Genomic DNA, 24,809 nt, shown 5'->3' on the forward strand with positions numbered 1-24,809 from the left:
AATGTATCGAATGTCCCAAAGGCCTATCTCTATGTCATTATGTCTCTAACATGGAATATATATAGCAGATATACAATGGCCTAACATTATGTCTCTATGTTGCAGTTTCATAGTTTACTAGTTTCAAGTGCCTCTTGATGACACTTAATGTTACTAAGTCCAAACATAGTATAATGTTTCCAATACACGAATAAGAGCTAATTTAGCATACTAGACGAGAATCCCATTCGTCCATATGAACACTCCTCACATGCATGAAAATAACCCTGATTACTCTACTATATAGAGTGAAATTTAACTTACACATAAGACATGCATTTTAAGTGTTCTAAAATTCACATAAATTCTAATTAGCATAGAAATGCATTTAAAATACTTTACAACAAGTATAGGGAACATAGGGGCCATTTTTCCCCTTTCCACGAAGTCAAACCCACCGATTTTTCGAACTCTTCGTTTCGCCGAACGAAGGTGTCCACTAGCCTCCTAATACCCTAAGGATGTAGGAACAAGTGTTATCCAAACGAAACGAACAACGGATTGCTCAAACAATAACCATTTCGGGATAGGGTTGAAGAAAACTCACCGATTGCGAAGGAAGCTCTCACGATCTCCAAATGAGAGTTAGAGTCCTTCCAATCTAACCTAAACAAAGGTTCTAAACCCATCAAATAGGTTTCAAAGCCCTCAAATCAAAAATCCCCATTTATAACCCTAATATGCCAAATCTAGGGTTTCATCTAGCATAATCCATCAAAATATGTACCAAAAGGGAAATACATGTTACTAACCTCTCTAGAAGCTCCAAACCAAGTTCCAAGTGCTCTAGGGTTGGAGTTCCTTCCTCTATCAAGCTCCTAGTCCAAGCTCCAATGGTGGAAAAGCCTCCAATCAAGCAAAAAGAACAAAAGAGTGGTTTAATCCACCAAAACCTAAGCTAAAAGAGGATCAAAACCAAATGGAGTAGTGGAGAGGGCAACCCTACCTCTTCCTCTGCTGTTCCAAGCTCAGGGAGAGGTCCAAGGGGCGTGGGTGTTATATAGAGTAGCCACAATCGCAAAAACACCCTGCAGTTCGAACTGCTCAGAAATTGCACTACATACCGGTACACGGGCCCGCGTACCGGTACACAACCCACAAAAATGCCAAACCCGAGCCTCAGGTTCGCTGAGAAGTGCGCTGTGTGCCAGTACGCGAGCCCGTACCGGTACAGCCATCAACCCCGTACCGGTACAGCAAGCAACCACGTACCGGTACGCGGTCTGCTGATGCCTACCCGAGAGCTGACCAAAAATCCGATTTTTCAGGTTTTGGCGCCAAGCTTAAAACCTCCATTCTCGGGACTCGAACCATAGGTTGGAACACTGTCAACGACCCACCAGAAAGTCTGGAAAAGCTCAGAACACAATCAATCACTCGAACCCCGCAATTTGCAAGGTCCAGTGCGTTACAACAAATAAAGATCCAAAACCCATAATCCACAAATAAAGATCCAAAACCCAAAGATCCAAAATCCAAAGTCCATAAATAAAACCCAATCAAATCTACCAAGCCTATGTCATCAAAATACCTCCAACCCAAACCGAATTCATGGGCTTTCCAAATGGGCCCTTTATTGTGAATTAATTCTATGAATTAATTTCCTGGGCTTTCCAGAGGCCCCCTATCATGAATTAATTCGACAAATTAATTTCATGGGTCTGCCAAATAGGCCCTTTATCACGGAATAATTCTATGAATTAATTTCATGGGCCCTCCTTGTCATAGATTAATTTAATGAATTAATGGGCCCTCCAAATGGCTCCTTATCATAAATTAATTCAACGGGCTCTCCAAATGGCCCCTATCATGAATTAATTTCATGAATTCAATGGACTTTATAAATGGGCTCCTAGCATGAATTAATTTTATGAGTCAGTTTCATGAACATCTCGATTTTAAACGACCAAAACGTCGTTAAACTAAACCCAACGATCGAAACGTCGTTAAACTAAACCCAACGACCGAAACGTCGGTAAACTAAACCCAACGACCGAAACGTCGGTAAACTAAACCCAACGACCGAAACGTCGTTAAACTAAACCCAACGACCGAAACGTCGGTAAACTAAACCCAACGACCGAAACGTCGTTAAACTAAACCCAACGACCGAAACGTGGTTAAACTAAACCCAAATCCAAACGACCGAAATGTCGCTAAACTAAACCCATATTCAGACGACCGAAACGTCGCTAAACTAAACCCAAATTCGAACGACCGAAACGTCGTTAAGCTAAACCCAAATTCAAACGACCGAAAAGTCGTTAAACTAAACCTAAAACTTCAATCGACTACCAAGTTGCTAAATTGAATATCCAGTCTTATAAAATTTATGTACAGTTGGGGAATGCCCTTGCTTAAGCCATGTACACGGCAAATCATATTAATAAAATTTTATTTGCCTGTTTGGTCTCCTTTATTATCAGCATTTATATTTGGTCTCTTAATCGAGGGTTCCTTAACACCGAAAGTGTGGGGTAATTAACAGCAGATTCTTGAGTCTATTGGAAGCCATGAATCTATAATCCTGATTTCAAAATAAAATTCAAACAAATTTTATCTCTACCATGAATGACCACTCGCCCTAGAAACAACCAACGGCGGGGCCGGTTCGTTCGCGACAGACAGTCCCTATGTTGCAGTTTCATAGTTTACTAGTTCAAGTGCCCCTTCATGGCACTTTGGTCCAACAAGTTCAAGCATGATTTTTGGTGTTCATGAATACATAATTTAAGTCATTTTGAACATAGAAGACATGTTTTCCAATTGTTAACATGAATACTTCTCACATGCATGCAAAACCCTCAGAATGCTCTACTATATAGAGTGAAATTTTCATAATACATATGGCATGCATTTTAAGTATTCTAAAATTCATAGAAATTCTATCTAGCATGAATATGCATGAATTTTAACGTTACGACGAGTATAACACCCATAGGGGGCATTTTGCCCCGGTTTCATAAAATCAAACCTACCGAGCTTCAACACAGCTCTTCGATCGAGCCGACGAAGGTTACCGCCACTCTCCTAGCACCCTAGAGGTAATACTAAAAGAGTTAAATGAACCTTACAATCAACACTAAGCTCAATCTTTAACCGTCTCAAAAAAAGGGCAAAACTCACCTCTAGTGTGGAAGTCCCTTCTCAAGCTCCAAAGGAGAGCTAGAACACTTCCAATCCAACCTAAAGGAGGGTTCTAATCCAAGAGATTGAGCCCCAAAAGCCCTAAATCCAAAATGCCCGAAATCAACCCTAGGTTCCTATTCTAGGGTTCATCTCAAAGGAACCATCAAAACAAGGATCTAAAAGAAAGAAACTTGTTACCAACCTCTTGGAAGCTTCAATCCAAGCCCAAAGTCCACAAGCTCCCAAGATCTTCCCTCAAATAAGCTCCAAGTCCAAGCTCCAAGCCTCTACCAAGGTAGAGATTGCTCCAAAAGGCAAAAAGAAAAGTAAATCCACCAAAATCCAAGCTAAAAGGGGGTCAAATCCAAATGGGATGGTGAAGAGGGCTCCCTTACCTCTTTCCCTGCTGGTGCCAAGCTCAGGGAAGGCCCTGGGGGCGTGGGGTGCTATATAGAATAGCAATAATCGCAAAAACACCCCTACAGTTCGACCAGTTCAGATTCTGCCAAAATGTACCGGTACGCAAGCAAGTGTACCAGTACAAATCCCACGAAAATAGCAAACACGAGTCTCGGGTTTGAAATTCGTCACATGTGTACCGGTACAACCATCAACGTGTACCGATACAAAGTCTGTACCGGTACAACCATCGACCTGTCACCGGTTACACAGTGTGCAGAGTGCAATCCGAGGGTAGCCTAAGTCCATCTCTTTGGTGACCTTAGCACTACATAAAATACTACAATTCTCAGAATACGAGCCATAGGTCGGAACACTGTCAACGACCCACTAGAAAATCTAAAAAAAGCTCAAAACACAGATCAAACACTCAAACCTCGCAATTTGCAAAGGTCCAGTGTGTTACATTTACCCCTCCTAAAAAGGAGTTTTGTCCGCGAAACTCGAAACACAACATACCTCAAGACTCCATCTGAAAAAAATAGGGATAGCGCTCCTGCAAAGCGCTCTCAAGTTCCCACGTGGCCTCTCGCTCCCCGTGGTTGCTCCAAAGAACCTTCACACACGGAATATCCCGATTCCGCAACTTCCTCACCTCGCGAGCCAAGATCCTAACGGGCAGCTCCTCAAAGCTCAAATCTTCACGCAACTCCAAAGGTGTAGCATCCAACATATGAGTCGGGTCGAATATGTACTTCCAAAGGACTGATACATGAAAGACGTTGTGTACGCCCGATAGGTTCGGCGCTAGAGCAAGTCTATACGCTACCGGGCCCACACGCTCCAAGATTTCATACGGTCCAATTAAACGGGGGGCTCAACTTACCCCGCATCCCGAATCTCTTGATTCTTCTAGTCGGCGAGACTTTCAAGAACACATGGTCTCCAACTTGGAACTCCAAGTCTCGCCGCCGTCGATCGGCGTAGCTCCTCTGTCTACTCTGTGCCGTCAAAAGTCGCTCCTGAGCAATACGAATCATATTCTCAGCTTCCTGGAGCACATCAGGGCCTAAAGCCAATCTCTCGCCAACTTCACTCCAATGGAGTGGCGATCTACACTTCCATCCATATAGTTCTTTGAAGGGCGCCATCTTGATGCTTGCTTGATAACTATTGTTATAAGCAAACTCTGCCATAGGTAGGTGCTGCGATCATCCTCCCTGGAAGTCTATCACACATGTTCGGAGCATATCCTCTAATGTCTGAATAGTGCGCTCCGACTGTCCATCACTCTGAGGGTGGAATGCTGTGCTGAAATCCAATCGAGTGCCTAGGGCGTCCTGCAGACTCCTCCAAAAGTGAGACACAAACCGGGTGTCTCAATCAGATACAATCGAAGTAGGCACTCCGTGAAGTCGCACAATCTCATCAAGGTACACTTATGCGAGCTTCTCCCCAGTCCAAGTCGTATGTATAGGTATGAAGTGCGCCGACTTCGTCAACCTATCCACGATCACCCAAATAGCGTCATGCCCGGCCTGAGAGCGGGGCAATCCAGTCACGAAATCCATGGTGATCTTCTCCCACTTCCACACGGGAATAGGTAAACTTTGAAGTTTTCCCGCGAGCAGTCGATGCTCAGCCTTCACTTGTTGGCAAGTTAGACAACGAGCTACAAACTCGCCAACATCCTTTTTCATCCCGGGCCACCAATACAGTAATTTTAAGTCCTTGTACATCTTGGTGCCTCCCGGATGTACAGCATAGGGTGCTCGGTGTGCTTCTTGAAGAATATCTTCTTTAATTTCCGAATCCGCAGGCATACACAACCGTCGACGAAAACGCATGTCCTTGGTCATTCAAAAGGAAATTGCCGGTGCAACCATCAACCATTTCATCTTTAATCCTTTGCAACTCCACATCGGAAGCTTGCTTTCCTTTAATTCTATCCAACAAAATAGGTTGCACTACCAAGGTCATCAACCTCAAGGGTGTGTCTGGAGTCACCACCTCTAACTCCAACCGCTTCATCTACTCGATCAACTGCGGTTGAGTAACAACATGCATCGCTAAGTTTTCCGTCGATTTCCTACTTAGCGCATCCGCCACCACGTTAGCCTTGCCCGGGTGGTAGAGAATCGTCAGATCATAATCCTTTAGTAGCTTCAACCATTTGCGCTGCCTCAAGTTCAACTCCTTCTGAGTGAATAAGTACCTCAAGCTCTTGTGATCCGTGTATACTTCACACCGCTCGCCATAAAGATAGTGGCGCCATAGTTTCAATGCAAAGACTACGGCCGCCAACTCCAAGTCATGCGTCGGATAGTTCCTTTCATATTCCTTCAATTGGCGAGAAACATACGCGATCACCTTGCCATCCTGCATCAAAACGCAACCCAATCCATTAAGAGATGCATCACTATAAACCACATACCCTGCTCCAGCAACTGGCAGGGTTAGGATCGGGGCAGTCGTCAATCTTTGCTTCAACTCTTCGAAGCTCCTTTCACACGCATCGTTCCAAATGAACTTAACGCCTTTATGCGTAAGCCTCGTGAGGGGAGTAGATAACTTAGCAAACCCCTCGACAAACCTCTGGTAATAGCCGGCCAATCCAAGAAAACTCCGTATCTCCGTGACGCTCGTCGGTCTCGGCCAATCCATGATAGCCTCAATCTTCTTAGGATCCACAGCTATACCCGATCCCAAAATCAAATATCCAAGGAATGCCACCTCTCGAAGCCAAAATTCACACTTTTTCAACTTGGCATAAAGCTCATTTTCCTGAAGTATTTGAAGTAAAAGCCTCAAATGTTCCTCGTGATCCGCATCACTTCGGGAGTAAACCAAGATGTCGTCGATGAACACCACGACGAACCTGTCTAGATAAGGCTTAAAAACACGATTCATTAGATCCATAAAAGCTGTTGGGGCATTAGTAAGCCCGAACGGCATAATTGTGAACTCATAATGTCCATACCGTGTTTTAAAAGCCGTCTTCGATACATCCTCGGGCTTGATCCTTAACTGGTGGTATCCCGACTACAAGTCGATCTTGGAATACACACTCGATCCTTGAAGCTAATCAAATAAGTCGTCGATCCTCGGCAACGGATACTTATTCTTGATCGTGACTTTATTAAGCTCACGATAATCCACACATAGGCGTAAAGATCCGTCCTTCTTCTTGACGAACAAAATTGGCACTCCCCAAGGCGAGACGCTTTGTCTAATGAAGCCTTTGTCCAACAAATCCTGCAGCTGTGCCCTCAGCTCCTTCAGCTCTGCCAGTGCCATCCTATAGGGTGCCTTTGAGATTGGGGTAGTCCCAGGGACGAGATCCACCACAAACTCAATCTCCCTATCAGGGGCCATACCCGGTAGCTCAGCTGGAAACACGTCCTGAAACTCCCGCACCATCGGGATATCCTCAATCCTAGGGGTGTCATCATCGTCCCTCACAACAACACTAGCCAAATAGGCTATGCAGCCTCTGCTGATCAGCTGCCTAGCTCGAGACGAGCTGATCGTCATTGCAAAGAGCGAACTTCGGCATCCTCTAAATACAACCTCAGTCTGCCCCGGTTCTCTAAAAGTAACCGTGCGATTCTTACAATCGATTGTGGCATAATACTTAGTCAGCAAATCCATGCCCAAAACCACATTGAAATCCCCCAGCTTGCGCAAAGCTAGCAAATCCACGGGCATAATTCAGTCTCCTACCCGAACAGGGCAACTGGGGCAATACTCTCTAATATCCAAAATGTGATCGGGTACAACAACATGTCCCGGATGTAACAAGAAAATCAATGGGATGCCATGCAACTCGGCGAACAGCCCATCTATGAATGAGTGTGATGCACCAGTATCAAGTAATCCACGAACTCTAATGCCATCAAGTAAAATGATACCTGCAACCACATCCTCGGCTGCTGCCGCCTCCTCGGTCTAAGCGGCATACATGCGCCCACTCGGGGCCTGTCGAGATCCCTGGCTCTGTCGCTGGACGGATGACCGCCCAGGCTGGTACTGTGTCGATGGAGTCCCCTGGCTGGCGGCTGGTAGGGCCGGTGCTGATGCAGTCGACGGTACCGGTGACAAACCTCTCGGGCACTCAGTCCGGATGTTGCCCTCCTGGCCACACTAGTAGCACCTGCCCACCCGCTGTGGACACTACGGTGGGTAGTGAGGACCACCGCAGATCACACACTGGGAAGGCCAGCGACGATCAGATCCTCCTCGATGTGCTGCCGAGCCGCGCCCACACTGCTGGCTCCGAGGGTGCTTCGGCGGCCTCCTAGAGTGCGTCTGGCTCGCACCCTCAGCCACGAGCCTCTTACCCTTGCCTTTATCCAAGGCCTCTCACCTCTCCTGAACATCTGCCGCACCGCTCTCCAAAATGAGCGCGCGATCCACCATCTCCCGGTAGGTTTGGAGGTTAGAGGATTGCACAAACTGGAAAATCGACGGTCGCAACCCTCGCTCGAAGACGCGTGCCTTATCCTCGTCGTCCCGCATGACGAAAGGCACGCAGTGCAGAAGCCGAGAAAACTCCCTCTCATACTCGGCTACAGTCCGGTCTCCCTGGAGCAAGTTGCGCAAGTCTTGCTCCATCTTCCTCTTGATGCTGGTCGGGAAGTAGTGTGCCAAAAGAAGCTCCTTGAACTTCTTCCAAGTAATAGCCGCTAAGTCGGTGCTGGGGTTCTCCTGAAGATCCAACCACCAGTGATAGGCCTCGCCGTCCAAGTGGTGAGTGGCGAGCCAAACTCGATCCCTCTCCTCCACGAAGGTATCGCGGAAGAGTTTCTCCATATGCATCAACCACTTCTCCACGATCCAGTGGTCGACCTTTTCTCCGTCAAAGATTCGGGAACTGCACCTCCTGAATTCGTTGAGACGCTCCATCAGTCTGTCCCTCTCCTCTCCAACAACTGTCACGGGAAAAACTGCCCCTGTCGTAGGCACCCGAACTGGCGGTGCCGCAATCGCCTCCTCCTGTGGTACTGCCGCAGGCGTCGTCCGAGATGTGTCGAGTGGCGTACGAGCCTATGTCTCTCTAGCAGTAGCCTGCTGAAGTAGGAGGTCCTCCAAGCGCTTCATCCGCGCCTCCTATCGGCGCGCTGCCTCCGCCTCGTATGCTCGACCCATGTCACAATGAGCCGCAAGCTGGCCCCTCAACTCACGGACTTCGTCGGAATCCTAGGTAGCGGAGGTCTCGACCTCCTCCAAGCGTGCCGCATTGTCCGCTCCAGCATAGAGCGTGCGGCATGTCCTCAACATCATAAAAGCGCAAGTTAGCAAAACCCACGCTATCGAATCCCCGCTCAATTAGGTAAAATCAAATCATGCGAAAGTAAAGAAGTGTCTTCACTACTAACTCCGATGTTACGTTGTCGGCGCCAACGTAACCCTCTGTGTAAGTTAAAGCTATACATTTCAATTTAACTCACTTTCTAGAGTTATTCAAGAACCCAATCATGATACTTTTGCTTACAAATCAATAGACCTTGTCTCTCACGAGCCTATTTCCTATAGTCCAACCGGCCTAAGGTTTGCTAGGTACACTAAGACTCAACCCTAGCTCTGATACCAAATTAATCTCTCACGCCCCGGGACCCACGGAAGCCCGCCGGCGGTGCCCAGACCCGCCATATGTCTAAAATATATAAGGCGTCTACAATAAAACGATAAATAAAGCAATAAAAGGAGAACGTCTAGGAAGTATCAGGCATAGTACAACTAGAATTATTAACAAGGAAGCGAATAAAAGATCCAACAACAACTAATAAAGCCGTAAAGTGGTACAAGAGATGACTCAAAACAAGTGCTAAACGAGTACATAGGGGTCTCCTATACATGGTACAAAAATCTCTCCTCTCTACTACAACAAAAGAAAGAGTAAACCACCTTAAGAGCAAGTAGCTCCCCGGTATCTAGCTAGGCGACCCCTTGCCGCGTCCCGTGCCTCCGCCGGTGCTGAAGGCTTTGAAATAAAACCATAAAACATAGGGCGTGAGAACTATTAATTAATGTTCCCAGTGGGCAATTACTGACACTCAGCGAAAAGCACCACTAGGCCCAAAAGAGCTAAAAGGTTAAGTAAACAAGTAAAAGCGATATGAACGACTGTTAAATAAACATGTAAACTTGCTACCACACGATTGTCTCTACTTAGCATGATTTGCATAAGTAATGAAGCTACTGTAACATGTAGATACATGAGTGTAACTAACATAATGCTCGCAAGCTAAATAGTACAATGTCATTGTTTACTATTCTATCGATGTCCACTTGGCATGTTAACTACTTAAAGTTTAAATCTTGTAAGACCCGCTCGAAGGCTGTCTGACCTGAAAACCCACCCGTAGGCTGTCTGCCCGTGCGTGCCTAATGGCCCCGTGGTAGTCAAACATCCCCACTCTAGGAATGAGCCTTGCCACGGCAATCTACTTCGGCGCCCAATCCCGCACGGCGAGTATGTATCGCAGATGGTGTCACGCCCCGGGACCCAGCGGAAGCCCGCCCGGTACGTGCCAGACCCGCCATACGTCTAAAACATATAAGGCGTCTAAAAACAACAATGATAAAAGCATAATAATAAAGGACATCTAGGAGTATCAGAGCATAATAAATATCTAAATGCTACAACAAGGGTTAAGGATAAAACTGTAAATCCACTAAATAAACATAAAGTGATACAAGGGAAATCCCAGATACAAATGCTATAGGTAAGATCATAGGTGGTCTCCTATACATGGATACAAAACCTCACATCTCTCTAACTACAAAAAGAAAGAGTAAACCACCTAGGCAAAGTACCGCTCCTCGCTAGCTAGCTAAGCGATCCCCTGCCGCGATCCCGTGCCTCCGCCGGGGTGCCGAAGGCTCTGAAAAGTAAACCATAAAACAGGGCGTGAGAACTATTAAAAATGGTTCCCAGTGGGCAATTACTAGATTCAGGGAATGCACCACGAGGCCCAAAGCTACAAAAGATATCAGTGATAATAAAAAGTAGAAAAGCGAATGGTAAGTAAAATCGTAACTTCTACTACAAATACAGTCTCTACTTAGCATGATTTGCATATGTAATAAAGCAACAATATCAGAATGTACATGGATGTGTATGACATGCATAAGCATAGAAATGCAACTAATCAATGTCCTCAATGCAGAAACAGCAAAGGTGTCATTGTTTACTATTCTAGTCCAAGTCACTTTAATAGTTTTAAAGTTCACATTGGATGATCTGTCACCAAGTCCAATCATATAAGACCCACCCGGAGGCTGTCTGGCCTGCGCCGTGCCTAATGGCCCCGTGGTAGTCAACATCCCACTCTAGGAGATGAGCCTCCCCCACGGCAATCACGGCGCCCAATCCCCCGTACGGCGAGCATATGTCGCGATGGCTACTCCGAGTGGCGGCTTGTAGGGACGACCCTCACAAGCATGTGCGAATGAGGCACAAATGGCAAGCAAGCAATGATCCGTCTCAAGTACCAAGTCCTCATGTCTAATAACATGGAATATAGCAAGTATCTCAATGGCCTATCTCTATGTCATCATGTCTAATAACATGGAATATAGCAGATGTACAATGGCCTATCATCATGTCTCTAAGTTGCATTTTCATAGTTTACTAATTCCAAGTGCCCCTTTATGACACTTTTGTTCAACGAGTTCCAAGCATGGCCTTAATATGTTCATGATGCATAATTCACTCAATTCTAGCATGGAGACATATTCTCAACTTGCAAAACCAAGCACTATCCACAATGCATGCAATCTACACATATAGCTCTACTATATGGAGTACAGATTTTACAATATATGAGGCATGCATGTTAAGTGTTCTAACATTTACATAAATCACATTTAGCATGAATTTGCATTCAAAAATACTTTACGAAAAGTTTAGAAAGCATAGGGGCCATTTTGCCCTATTTTCATGAAGTCAAGCCCACCGATGACAACGAAACTCCTCGTTTGCTCCAACGAGGGTGTCCTCTAGCCTCCTAGTATCCTAGAGGTATGAAAACAAGTGTCACCTAACCGAAACGGATGACGCTAAGCTCAATCATTAACCATCTTGGGCTAGGGTTGGAGAAAACTCACCGATTGCGAAGGAAGCTCTCTCAATCTCCAAATGGGAGCTAGAGTCCTTCCAATCTAATCTAAACAAAGGTTCAAAATCCATCAATTTGGTTTCAAAGCCCTCAAATCAAAAGTCCCCATTTTTAGCCCCAATATGCCAAATCTAGGGTTTCATCTCAAGAAATCCATAAAAACTCAAATCTAGAGGGAGATAACATGTTGCTTACCTCTTAGAAGCTTCAAACCAAGCTCTAAATGCTCTAAGTCCAAAGAGCTCTCCTCAATCAAGCCTCAAACCCAAGCTCCTAGCTCCAACAACGGGGGAGAAGTCTCTAGCCAAGCAAAAGAGAGTTTAATATCTTAAAACCCCAACAAAAATCAAAGAAATCTCAAAGAAAGGTGTGGAGGGCTTCCTCACCTTTCTCCCTGTAGGTTCCAAGCTCAGGGGATGCCCTAGGGGCGTGGGGTTACTAATAGAGGGCTAAAAACGCGAAAAACCCCCTGCAGTTTCATTCTGCACGAAAACTGCCTCCTTGTACCGGTACACGGGCTCTTGTACCGGTACAAGGCCCACGAAAATGCAAACCCGAGGCTCGAGTCGCGGGGTCTGCGGCTCTGTACCGGTACAAGCCCGATGGCTGTACCGGTACAACCATCAATCCTTGTACCGGTACAAGACCAACCTTGTTCCGGTACAAGCTCTGCTGCAGGCTAACCCGAGAGCTGTCCAATGAATCCAATTTTTGGATTTTGGTACCAAGCTTAAAAACACAATTCTCGGGACTCGAACCATAGGTCGGAACACTGTCAACGACCCACCAGAAAGTCTGGAAAAGCTCGACACACAAATCAAACACTCGAACCTCGCAATTTGCAAAGGTCCAGTGTGTTACAGATGGCTATCTCCGGAGTGCCGGCTTATAGGGAGCGACCCTCATAAGCATGTGCGAATGAGCACAAAGGCAAGTAAGCATATATGTCTGTCTCAAGTCTCAAGTCATCATGTCTAAAACATGGAATATAGCAACTATGTCGATGGCCTATCACTATGTCATCATGTCTAAAACATGGAATATAGTCGATGTCCAATGGCCTATCACTATGTCCCTATGTTGCAGTTTCATAGTTTGCTAGTTCAAGTGCCCCTTTATGGCATATTGGTCCAACAAGTCCAAGCATGATTTTTGGTGTTCATGAATACATAATTTAAGTCATTTTGAACATAGAAGACAAGTTTCCCAATTGCTAACATGAATACTTCTCACATGCATGCAACCCCCAGAATGCTCTACTATATAGAATGAAATTTTTATAATACATAAGGCATGCATTTTAAGTATTCTAAAATTCATAGAAATTCTATCTAACATAAATATGCATGAATTTTAACGTTACGACGAGTATAACACCCATAGGGGGCATTTTGCCCCGGTTTCATGAAGTCAAACCCACCGAGCTTCAACACCGCTCTTCGATCGAGCCGACGAAGGTTACCGCCACTCTCCTAGCACCCTAGAGGTAATACTAAAAGAGTTAAACGAACCTTACGAACAACACTAAGCTCAATCTTTAACCGTCTCAAGAAAAAGGCAAAACTCACCTCTAGTGTGGAAATCCCTTCTCAAGCTCCAAAGGAGAGCTAGAACCTTTCCAATCTAACCTAAAGGAGGGTTCTAATCTAAGAGATTGAGCCCCAAAAGCTCTAAATCCAAAAAGCCCAAAATCAACCCTAGGTTCCCATTCTAGGGTTCATCTCAAAGAAACTATCAAAACAAGGATCTAAAAGAAAGAAACTTGTTACCAACCTCTTGAAAGCTTCAATCCAAGCCCAAAGTCCACAAGCTCCCAAGATCTTCCCTCAAACAAGCTCCAAGTCCAACTCCAAGCCTCTACCAAGGTGGAAATTGCTCCAAAAGGCAAAAAGAAAAGTAAATCCACCAAAATCCAAGCTAAAAGGGGGTCAAATCCAAATGGGATGGTGAAGAGGGCTCCCTTACCTCTTTCCCTGCTGGTGCCAAGCTCAGGGAAGGCCCTAGGGGCGTGGGGTGCTATATAGAATAGCAACAATCGCAAAAACACCCCTGCAGTTCGACCAGTTCAGATTCTGCCAAAATGTACCGGTACGCGAGCAAGTGTACCAGTACAAATCCCACGAAAATGGCAAACCCGAGCCTCGGGTTTGAAATTCGTCACATGTGTACCGGAACAACCATCAACGTGTACCGGTACAAAGTCTGTACCGGTACAACCATCGACCTGTCATCGGTTACACAGTGTGCAGAGTGCAATCCGAGGGTAGCCTAAGTCCATCTCTTTGGTGACCTTAGCGCTACATAAAATATTACAATTCTCGGAATACGAGCCATAGGTCGGAACACTGTCAACGACCCACCAGAAAATCTGAAAACACTCAGAACACAGATCAAACACTCGAACCTCGCAATTTGCAAAGGTCCAGTGTGTTACATTAATGAATCTTATTTTACCCGCATATTTTCTGTTTTGATTTTTCTCTCTTTTGTTATTGTATCAGTTTTTACTGAGGAGACGGGTTTATAGTAAAAACCTAATTTGACGCTTCCGTTGCGGAATCCCAACAATCGGTGCCAGATCCACAGTAGTTGGTATCGAAGCAGGTTGCGGATTCACAAGATCCGGTACCGGGGCTAGTACCGGATTCCCAACAGAGAGTTTAATTGATACCATACTGGTCATCTGATGAAAGCACTGAATCGCCAACTCGAACTTGTTCTTCGCCATGCTTGAGAAATCGTTTTAGTCTCAGATATAGAGGTTCTGCTCTGATATCATAAAGAAGCAAAATAATAAAAGTGGAATTAGAGAGAAAATTCTCTACACATTACAGCATTTGATTCTCACATATATAAGTACAAAGATACAAGTTTCAGTAGAAGAAATGTACAATTATAGTAGCTTCTACAATGATTGATGCTAGAATCATGTAATCAGATTTCTCCATAATCAGTTCCTTTGATCAATCAATCCCTTTAATTAGGTTTCTATGAGATTCATTATTATTTCCTGCAGATTTTGATTTTGCTCTCTCAGTGCTGTGGTTTGGCAAAGCCCATGCTTGAATTACAACTTCAGGCCACTATACAGTCGACCAAACGCACTCCTGCGACTAACTGGCATGGAATGCCGCGGAGTCTGGCACCACTCAAAGAGCACGAAGCCTCACTCCTTGATTCATCGGCCAACTTCCATGTATGTGGCAGAGCGATCCGAGGCAGGGGACACTTCGGATTATTACTACTACTACTATCAGGTGTATTTCACTTGTCATCCTTTGTACATACCCTTTTGTATCTTAGACCTATGTGTACCTATTTCGTAGCTGAGAGATACTTGTGTGTAGTGTTTCACAGTAGCTCTATTCATACTAGCAAATGCACGGCTTTAGATATGTATCGTTCTGTCTTGTTTGCTCGACGTATTTGCATAACGACACTTTTGGGTTGATTATTTACCAGTCATCTCATTAGCCATTCTATGTCCCTACTCTTTGATTGACGGTCTGGTAGCCTTCTAGACCTTCGGGTGTAGAGCTGTTAAGGCCCATCCAATCTGACGTTTTAGATCGACACAGCAAAGTATATTAATTACAGGCCTTAACAAAATTTATCCACAACGGCTCCCGGGGCTCGGCACCCGGTCGCCACCACACACACGCGCCGCGTCTCCTCGGGCGTCAGCACACGTTGCCACGCACACCCTCTCAGACGGCGCCCGCGCGGCGGTCCCGGCCCGGCGGACCGCTTTTTTCGAAAATAACCCTGTGAAATTTCGTAATTGCCAAAATAACCCTGTGAAACTTTTATTTGTAAAACTAACCCTCCTCTCGCCACCTCAGCCGCCAGGTCAGCGTTTCTCGCAAAGACGGTGATTCATTCACCGTCTTTGGGATGCATCTTGAAGGCGGTGAATGGTTCACCGTCTTCTCTAGGCGTGGACTATTCACCGCCTTCTTAGCAATTCCCCGCGTATCACCGCCTTCTCAGCAATTCCCCGCATAGCTTAAGGTGCCTGAGAAGACGATGACTCGTTTACCGCCTTAACAAAGGCGGTGAATTGTTTACCGCCTTATCTAGGCGTGGACCATTCACCGCCTTCTCAGCAATTCCCCGCGTATCACCGTCTTCTCAGCAATTCCCCGCGTAGCTTAAGGTGCCTCGAGAAGACGGTGACTCGTTTACCGCCTTAACAAAGGCGGTGAATCGTTTACCGCCTTATCTAGGCGTAAACCATTCACCGCCTTCTCAGCAAATCCCCCGCCCAACAGCCCGGGTTTGTGGCATAGATAAGACGGTGAATCGTTCACCGTCTTATCTAAAGATGGTAAGTGATTCACCGTCTTTAGTGCAAACACCACGCAGTCCAGGACTTAGCCATTTTTTTTCCCGGGTTCGTGGATTTGCACTAAAGGCGGTGAACCATTCACCGCCTTTAGTGCAAACAGCACCAGGTGCTGATTTAAGCTTGATTTTTAAAAAAATTTCAACAAGTTTAACGCAAGTTTTTTCACGATAACAAATATTCCAACAAGAAACACAACAGATCGAGTGGAATAACAAGATACAATCAACATAATAAAAATATCAAAAAAAAATCCCGAGAAATATACAAATATGCACTAAATTAAGTATTATATAATATTATACAAAGCCTAAGTTATGTAAATCAAAGATATACAATCAGCCTCTCGATCGTCCTCTCCCTCGACGTCCTCGGCCACGTCCTCGTGCACGGCCACATCCACGTCTACGGCCACCCTCTACAACGAGATCAGCAATAGGTACGTCATCAATTGCCTCGATATCGGCCATCTCATCGAGATCCGCAATCATAATGCCCTCGCGATGCTCCGGTATCGCCTGAGTCTCCTCGATAGTGGCTGGTCTAGATGTTGGGCGGGCCTGTGATGAAGATGCGGCATGACGTCGAGAATAGACGTATGTAAAGTGCTCTCTAGAGACTGGCGGCGGCAAAAGCAAGTCCAAGTCCAATGGCCTTAAAGGAAATCTCTCAGGGGCGGCGGGCATATCAGCAAGTCCAGCAGATGTCGGTGTCTAACGGTGGTAATGACCCGATGTCGATGCATGTCCAAAATCTCGACCTCTGATATCAGTGGCGACATGTATAGTAGGAATGTACTCCAGTACACTATCAAGATCAATATCCATGCCCGTCAATGCCTCCATCACCGCATTGTAAGAAGGTCGATCATGAACTAGACTTCTGATGTTATACTGTGTTTGTCGAATAGCATCCACCTGCATTATAGATAATAACTCACCTTTGGCAATCTATATTATACAAAAGATTAAAAAAATAATAAATGGGCTGAGTGATCGTACCAAAGCTCTCTTGGTCTGGCCACGAGGCTGTTAAGTCAATGGTGGACGCAGTACTGGACGAGAAATCCATCGTCTCGTGATCTGCCAGTACCACTCCATATTAATCGAGGTCGCCTGTACCGGGTCATCACCGACAATTGGATGCTGGTCAATAATGGCCTGTAATCTATCTCCCCATCTCTCGATGTGTGCAGCATGAAAGTAGGCCCAATCCTCATCTGGCCGCCCCTGAGAAGTGTAGCGCCGGATGGTCTCCACCGGAATGGGTATATGGTGGGGGAGACCAAACTGCCGTAGGACTCGATCGGGCACGTGAAGCTCAACGATATGAAAACAAATCAGTATCGTCCGAGATCGCCATACCTCACTGCCCTGTACACAGAATGCCGGTAGCGCATCTATAATAGCATCTGTGTACGGCCGCCATGTCATCTGTGAAAAAGCCAATAATAGTCAGCTGAAATATCAGTTGAAATAATCAAAAAATGGTTGCATTAATATGCACCGGAGTCTCTCTCTGTTGATCTAACTCATCTCTGTAGAACTCAATATCTGTTGTTCTAACGTTTGCTGCAAAACGTAACCCACCGGCGTTCGTCCACCTAATATTTGAAAAGTATATTTGTTAGTTGCAAATGTATATATATGTATAGAAATATATTCGGTATCAAATTTATATGTCATACCGGCAACCCATAGGGCAATCAGCCATGTCGGCAACAGCTCCAACGCTAGTAGGTCGGCCGACATGTAGATGGTCCCACGCCCAAATCTATAAATAAATGACAATAAATTAAATTGTTGAACTTAAATAGGAGAAGCTTTATATAACAATTATTATATATTACTCACAATACCTGTACTAATGTCGCGAAGCAACAGCATTCGACCTTTCCTTTTAATGCAGCCGATCCCAAAGCTCGATATAGATAGGCCAGTGCTGCTGCACCCCAGGCTAAAGCGCCGCATGCATCAAAATCCGCTATAAGTGGCAGCCACTTAAGATGAACCCTATATCCGGTGGGGTTTGGAAATAGACTACAGCCAATCTGATATAATATATATGCACGTGCAGTGGCTGCAACTAATCCAGCCGGAGCATCCAAATGTAGATGATGAAACTGCTGGTATATCCAATCTAATCTAATCTGCCCAGCTCGGATGTCATCCGGCATAACCCCTAAAAGCGCCTGACAAATATCTGGCCACGGATACACTGTAGTCCCAGTGACCGGCTCTCCATCGACACGAAGACCAGAAATAACCGCCACATCCTGAAGTGTAATCGTCATCTCACCGTGGAGGAAGTGAAATGTCTGGGTCTCCCGTCTCCATCGCTCGATCAAAGCTCCTAATAATGCCTAATCCAGCTGTAGACGCCTAAGTCGAGAAATATAATAAAATCCAGACTGTCGTAGCAAATCTAGCACTGCTGGATGATCAAGCTCCCACTGGTTTAATTTGCGGCCATGCTCTATGAACTGCACCCCGCGATATCCCTACAGTGACAAAAAATTAGTTAGAACAACATTTTTATTCAAACCAATACTAAAGAAAACATTTAAAACAATAATTTTGGCTCTCACCTCAGACGTGATAAATGAAGACCTATGGAGATGCTGCTCTGTCAAGACGGACTCATCAACTGGTCCCACCTCCTCTAAATCTGCCATCTGCAATTTTAAATAATTTGTAATTAGTAACATATTATCAAAAAGCGCATTAAATATTGAAAGATTGAAAGTTTTATAAATACTATTAAGTTAGGTATCAAGTCCTACGTCGACGTCCTTGTTGTGCTATCTCTGTATTCTGTGGACAGGTGTTTCTATAATGACCTCCCTGCTTACAAATGCTACATTTTGTTCGTCGCCCACTTGTTTCGTCCATTATATTATGAATACGTGTTGATCGTGGTCGACCTTTCTTCCTTCTCACCGGAGGCGGTACAATTGGTGGGCCCTGGGGTCATGGCCAATAGCGTCTGTCTGGAACTGGATGGAAAAGCAGTGCGTATGTCTGGCAATAACACTCTATAGTATACCAATGGTAACAAAGACTATGATAATCTATTCTTAGTTGTAAATTACTGCAAACTGCTAAAATATGCGAGCAAGGTATGCCCGTTAGCTTAAATTCGCCGCAATCACAATCCGCTTGTGTTCCATTAAGGGTAACATTGTAATTAGAGTGTCCTGTTTGGACTTCAAACTCATTAGGCCCAAATCGATATACAATGTGTCCCCGCGCCGTCACCATAGTCATCGTAATCCGACTTTGTATTTTAGGTGCTAACGTGGCCGTCATACTTTCACCATTTTCACGACGCTTTACAAAATAACTATTAAGTTTATAAAAAGTTCCCACGACAAATGCCGTTACTGGGAGAGCACAAATTCTCTTAAGTACCCCATTTAAACTCTCGGACATATTTGTGGTCATCAACCCGAAGCATCGACCTCCATCAAATGCCCACGCCCAATACTCTTTGTATACTTCGAGCTCATCGACCCACTTCCAAGCATTTTGATCTAGCGCGAGTAACTCATCTTTCAGTTTATAATATTGTACCGATGTTGGAGCACTGCCGATACAATAGAATTTGTCTAATAATGAATCATTTTTAAACCGCTTAGCCATATTTGCTTTCATGTGTCGAAGACACCACCGGTGTGCATGCCCCTGTCGAGTGGGATATAACTCAGCCACTATTTTCTTTAAGTCACTAAATCTATCGAATATAAAACAAACCGGTAGATTGCATATAACATAATGCCCCAAGTTATGTAAAAACCAACGCAACTTCTACCATTTTCGCCTTCCCAAATTGCAAAAGCTAAGAAAAAAATGCTATCATTCGCATCGACAGCCGTCGCTATCAATGCATGGCCTTCGTATTTGCCATACAAGTGAGTGGCATCAATGCTCACCATAGGCCGACAATGTGTGAATCCCTGAATAGAATGAGCAAATGACCAGAAAACACGGCCAAACTGATATATTCTCTCTGATGGCCATCTATGATCAAGCCGCCAAAAAGTTCCATGATTAGTACTCTACAGCATAGTAAGATACCGAGGCAAGTCTGTATATGACTGCTCTCAGCTCCCGTAAATAATCTGTAATGTTTTGCTCCTTACCAGCTGTAATATACCGAAAATTCAGAAAATAAAAATGTCGAACTTTAGTCAAATTGACCAAAGTGCGAGGATGGAACACTTTGGAAAGTCCGAAGGTGTTAATCATGATTAAAATGAGTTCTGAAGGTTTTCGAGAGCTAAAGAATCAAATCCGCAAAACTGGCAGATTTTGAGCTCTCGGGACCGGTACCTGGTGAGAAGACTCGGTCCCCGAACGCGTGCAGAATGAGTAACCGAAAAAGTCGCTAAGTCCTGGAAGATCAGCCTCTCGGAACCGTCCTGTCTGAGAGACCCGTCCCAACCAGAGACCCGTCCCAAAGAGCAGACCGGTGCACTGCGCGCAGCAGCTCTGGCTACGCTGGTACACACGTCGGGACTGGTCCTGCTCGGAAGAGACTCGGTCCCTGCCTGCCAGCGAATCCTGCCCACTGTCGCAGGTATTACGTGAAATTGAGGATTAGCGCCTGCAATTTTGGGAACCCAATAAGCTAAGTAGAGGGCAAATGAGAATATTCTCTCTCATTCTGCCTCAACCCTCTCACCACTCTCTTCTCTCCCTCGCCTCTTCTCTCTAGAAGACAAAGAAAAAAGAAAGAAAAAGAAGGAAAAAAGGAGAAAAAGGTAAGATGAAAGCTTTTGGAGCAAAGAGGCTCCATCTCCTTCCGCTCATAGTGGAAAAAGAGAGCTTACCAAGGGAAAGCTCTAACCTAATGTAGTAAACCCTAGACAATGCTTGAACTAAACCTAGAAACTTGTTTTTATGGACTTATTAGAGTCTTGAAGCTTTCTTTTTTGCTTCTTTGAGATCAAGACCATGGGTGTTGTTGGATGGTAAAGCTTGAAGAGAGCATGACCCTCTCATGTGAACACCCTAAGTAGGCGTTTTGATTTGTATAAAGAATAGGTTTAAATGAATATTTAAGTATAAGAAGCTATTTTTTTGCTCCCATGAGATCAAACCCTAGTTTGATATGTGCATATGAGAGGCACCCAAATTGGGGCTTTGCTCATAAGGTTTCTTGGCAATTGACGCTCTCTAAAACCTAATTGGGGGTATTTCCAGACCGTTGTGCGCATCGGAAAATTAACGTTAGAAAAGCCGATGAAAAGTTATCGGGCAAAATGGCTATAAGGGTTCGTTTTGCCGCCAGGTAAAGAACGCGAGCATCTAAAATCCAAAAAATCCATCGACACTTTTGAAAGCCTATGAGTGTGGTGCTTCTTCAACCATTGAACTTCCTTCTATGCCTAACTGTGTCATCTTTGAGCATATGTTTATATATTGTTCATGTTTTAGGGTAAGTAATGACTGAAATGATGATGATTGCATAGATGTGATCACAACTTGCATAATGAGATGGTCTTGAGAACGCTATAATGTCAAAACCTTGTGTAATGCATGAGAGAAAAGTGATCACCCACCAAATGGCAAACGAACAGAGTGACACAATGACAGTAGCTCGAGTGGCATTCGATAAAGCTAATGTGAAATGTACACTAAGTTATGTGATGTAAAGAACTAAAGTGATTAAAAATGAAGAAAGGACGACAGTGTAAAGTTAAGTAAAGTGGGCAACAAGACACAAGAATTTGTAACAACAATAATGCTAGAGTTAGAAGTAATGAAAATGTAAGAATGTCGATTGCATGAGTTGCAACATCAAGTGGTTAAAGACACTAAGCTAGTGTAAAGTCAAGATTGACTTAAAATCCTTTGATTAAGGAAATGATCATACTTTATGAGTTCCGTGCTCGAGGGCGACGCTCCCCCCGGGCAGATTTGCGCTCCGAGTTGCATCCGTTTTGAGTAGACCGACAGGACGTCAATTTTATCTAGCTGGTGAGTTCCTGCATGATGGACTTAATGTGAAGCAAGTTAATTGGCGAACCCGGTCTGAGCCTTAATATTAAAGAAAGAGCATAAGAACAAGTTCAAGTGCAAAGACAAAGTACATGCATAACCTGCATTAATCAAAAATGTGAGCATAATCTTGCTACTTGTTTCAGTGCATAATTAGCATTAAGTATAGTTTTGGTTACTATTTACCCAGCCTATTTCTTTCTATTATTGCCCTGATTAGCCTATGAAAGTCGGTGATGTGAGGCAGAACCACTTGAAATTTGTTGTATTCTCACCCCACTATTCGACAGACCCGGTGATCGAGCGAGCCGGCGAGCGCCGAGGAAAGTATCGCGCCTAGTCACAGGCCACCAATGTTGGTACATTTTGTTAGTAGACACCCTCTTTATCAGCTTTTGTATTTATATTTAGTAATAAGAAAAGAATGTAGCTTATTTTGATGTAAATTGATGTAAGAAAAAATGATGGAATTATGTAATGAAATGTAAGAATCGATAAATTACTAAAATGATGCAATTATATGATCTAAAATAATCATATTACTTGTGAATGTTTAGTTTCCTTTTTCTTTCAACTAATTGGCTATTGCTTACCTCGTACCGTTTTGTACTGTTTCCCGCTAAGGTTTCTCTATTAAAATGTATCATGTATGAGCCTTGGGCAGATGGGGAAACTCTTCCGTCTCGCGTCTGTTTGACGTGCTTGGGTCCGCCAAATGGCATCGTCCCGGGCGCTGACACCAGCCATGTCCTTCCGCAATACTATTTAACATAGCAAAGTGGATTCGCACGTTCCGCACTTCGTTTGGCGTCATATTTATCCTTCGCTGTCATATAACGGAGAATTACTATATAAAATGAGATTGAATACCAATTACGGTGCGGCCGATTTCAGCATTGTAAAAAAATAACAAACAAGTGTTGACCGCATATGTCTTAACTCTAAATATGTGCATCTTTAGGAACCGAAGCGTGAAACCTCCAAAGGACATACCTCAACTTGTGCATTTCACTGTATAAAGTTGTTTTGGTAGACTTTCAAACTTTCATCTGAACATTGTGACGTTATGTGCCATCGATCTAGCATCCACTAAAGATGCCCTTATCTTTAAAGATTTCACTGGAGCAAGTCCCAGTCAATGCTAGTCCAATCGGAATTGGTCGTCTAACATCGAACTCACATCCGAATTCACCACATACTAATGTATTACAATTGTTTCTGTAGAAAATCTACCGAGGTCAATACAATCACTCTTCGTCTCAGATTGTCTACATATTCTGTTGTTTACCATGCGGGTCATCATTCCACACTGTAACTTCGGCCGAGGCAATTAATCACCATCGTGATCATCCCCTTCAATGTCGCATCTCTAGGATCATCCAATCGTACGTCCTCCAAATGCAGGGTTCATCTCTCCAATTATTCGTCATTACCTAATGCGTGAATCATCCACTTTATTCCATCATTATGAATGGCGGGCATCGTCCTGATTACCGTCATCATCATTTCCTCCTCGACTAGATATAAGAAAACCTTCATTCCAATTATGCATAGACTATACCTAGCATAGGTACGAATTTTACTATAGAATTCAAATCTTCACTAACCTATTAACTAAAAATAATAACAATTTCTTACCCCCAATCGTAATTTTCATCAGTGTCGAATTTGGGTTGCACTGAAGTCCGGGCTGGCACCGTGAACCGTCGATGGTTGCGCAACGTGACGTCGAGGTTACCACGTGCGGTGGACGGGTTGCGCACATGAGACAAATCTGTTCCTGCAGTAATTATTATTCAAACTTATCAAAAATTTCTAATTAAATAAAATATTCACCGCAATCTATAGAATCTTATTACTTGTCATCGATAAGTTCCGATTCATTACTCACTTCACGTCACCAATTGGAGCATCCCAGAAAACCTACATCGAACATTATTAGCATTCTTGTGTCATAACCCTTGCGACTGATATTGTCTCGACGGATAAATCTTTTCAATGTATAGCGACACACATCCATCATATAGACCATCCAATTACAACCTCCACATATTCATCATCTACTATATCATATCAATATATTCATTCGCTCTCATAGGCATCGATTGTATTAATACAACCATCTTCTCTATTCAAATTTACCTAACATCACATTCCCTCAAATTCGTATAGCTCGTATCTGAACAATCGCGATTAATTTTTCGACCACCGAATATATCGGGACTCATTTCATCCATACTAACTGTCATACCCAAAACACTAAGGATCCGACGACTAGCCATTTTAACCTACAGCCAGGAAAAAGAATCCTAATTATTTCCACACTAGCCATAACGCCCAAAGGTTTCTCTATAATAAATACTAATTATTTCCAATCCCGAAATCAAAACAATTAGTAACGACAAATAACTATTCCAAATTAGTAACCAATATACCTTCCAAGAGGTTTCTATAGTGGCAATTTGTGCATTTTGTAACATTTCAAGGCATAAGTAATATTACACCTGTGAGAGGTGGGCATAAGCAAAACACATCTCTAATAATATTTCAGCTAGAGAAGGCTACAACAAAACAAAGGCATTTGTGCCACTTTCAAAGCATAAGGCATTCATTCCAAATAAATTTGTGCATTTGTGCCATTCAAAGGAGATTGTCATCTAATGTTCAGAGAAAAAAAAAATGAAATAAAAAAAAACCAGAGAAAAAAAAAGAGAGGAAAATTAAATTTGAAAAATTACCTCCCACATCAAAAAAAGGAAGGAAAGAAAAAAA

General features: G+C 44.0%; 1 protein-coding gene across 1 annotated transcript; it reads right to left on the reverse strand.

Annotated features, from left to right (window-relative positions):
* Positions 1-17,051: 17,051 nt before the first annotated feature.
* Positions 17,052-18,531, reverse strand: LOC109703910 (serine/threonine-protein phosphatase 7 long form homolog). The gene is made up of 4 exons (XM_020224647.1): positions 17,894-18,531; positions 17,723-17,808; positions 17,542-17,638; positions 17,052-17,468 (listed from the first exon to the last, which is right to left on the reverse strand). Exons 1-4 carry the CDS (start codon positions 18,326-18,328, stop codon positions 17,067-17,069), a joined length of 1,020 nt encoding a protein of 339 aa, XP_020080236.1. The 5' UTR covers positions 18,329-18,531; the 3' UTR covers positions 17,052-17,066.
* Between the last annotated feature and the right edge of the window lie 6,278 nt (positions 18,532-24,809).

Source organism: Ananas comosus, unplaced genomic scaffold (assembly GCF_001540865.1).
Source record: "Ananas comosus cultivar F153 unplaced genomic scaffold, ASM154086v1, whole genome shotgun sequence".
NCBI lineage: Eukaryota > Viridiplantae > Streptophyta > Magnoliopsida > Poales > Bromeliaceae > Ananas > Ananas comosus.

Coding starts and splice junctions, on each gene's coding strand:
- LOC109703910 (XM_020224647.1), bottom strand. CDS start 18,328: ATGACGATTACACTTCAGGATGTGGCGGTTATTTCTGGTCTTCGTGTC. Junction 17,639..17,722: donor GATTGCCCTATGGGTTGCCG/GTATGACATATA, acceptor TTCAAATATTAG/GTGGACGAACGCCGGTGGGT. Junction 17,469..17,541: donor ATCAACAGAGAGAGACTCCG/GTGCATATTAAT, acceptor GCTTTTTCACAG/ATGACATGGCGGCCGTACAC.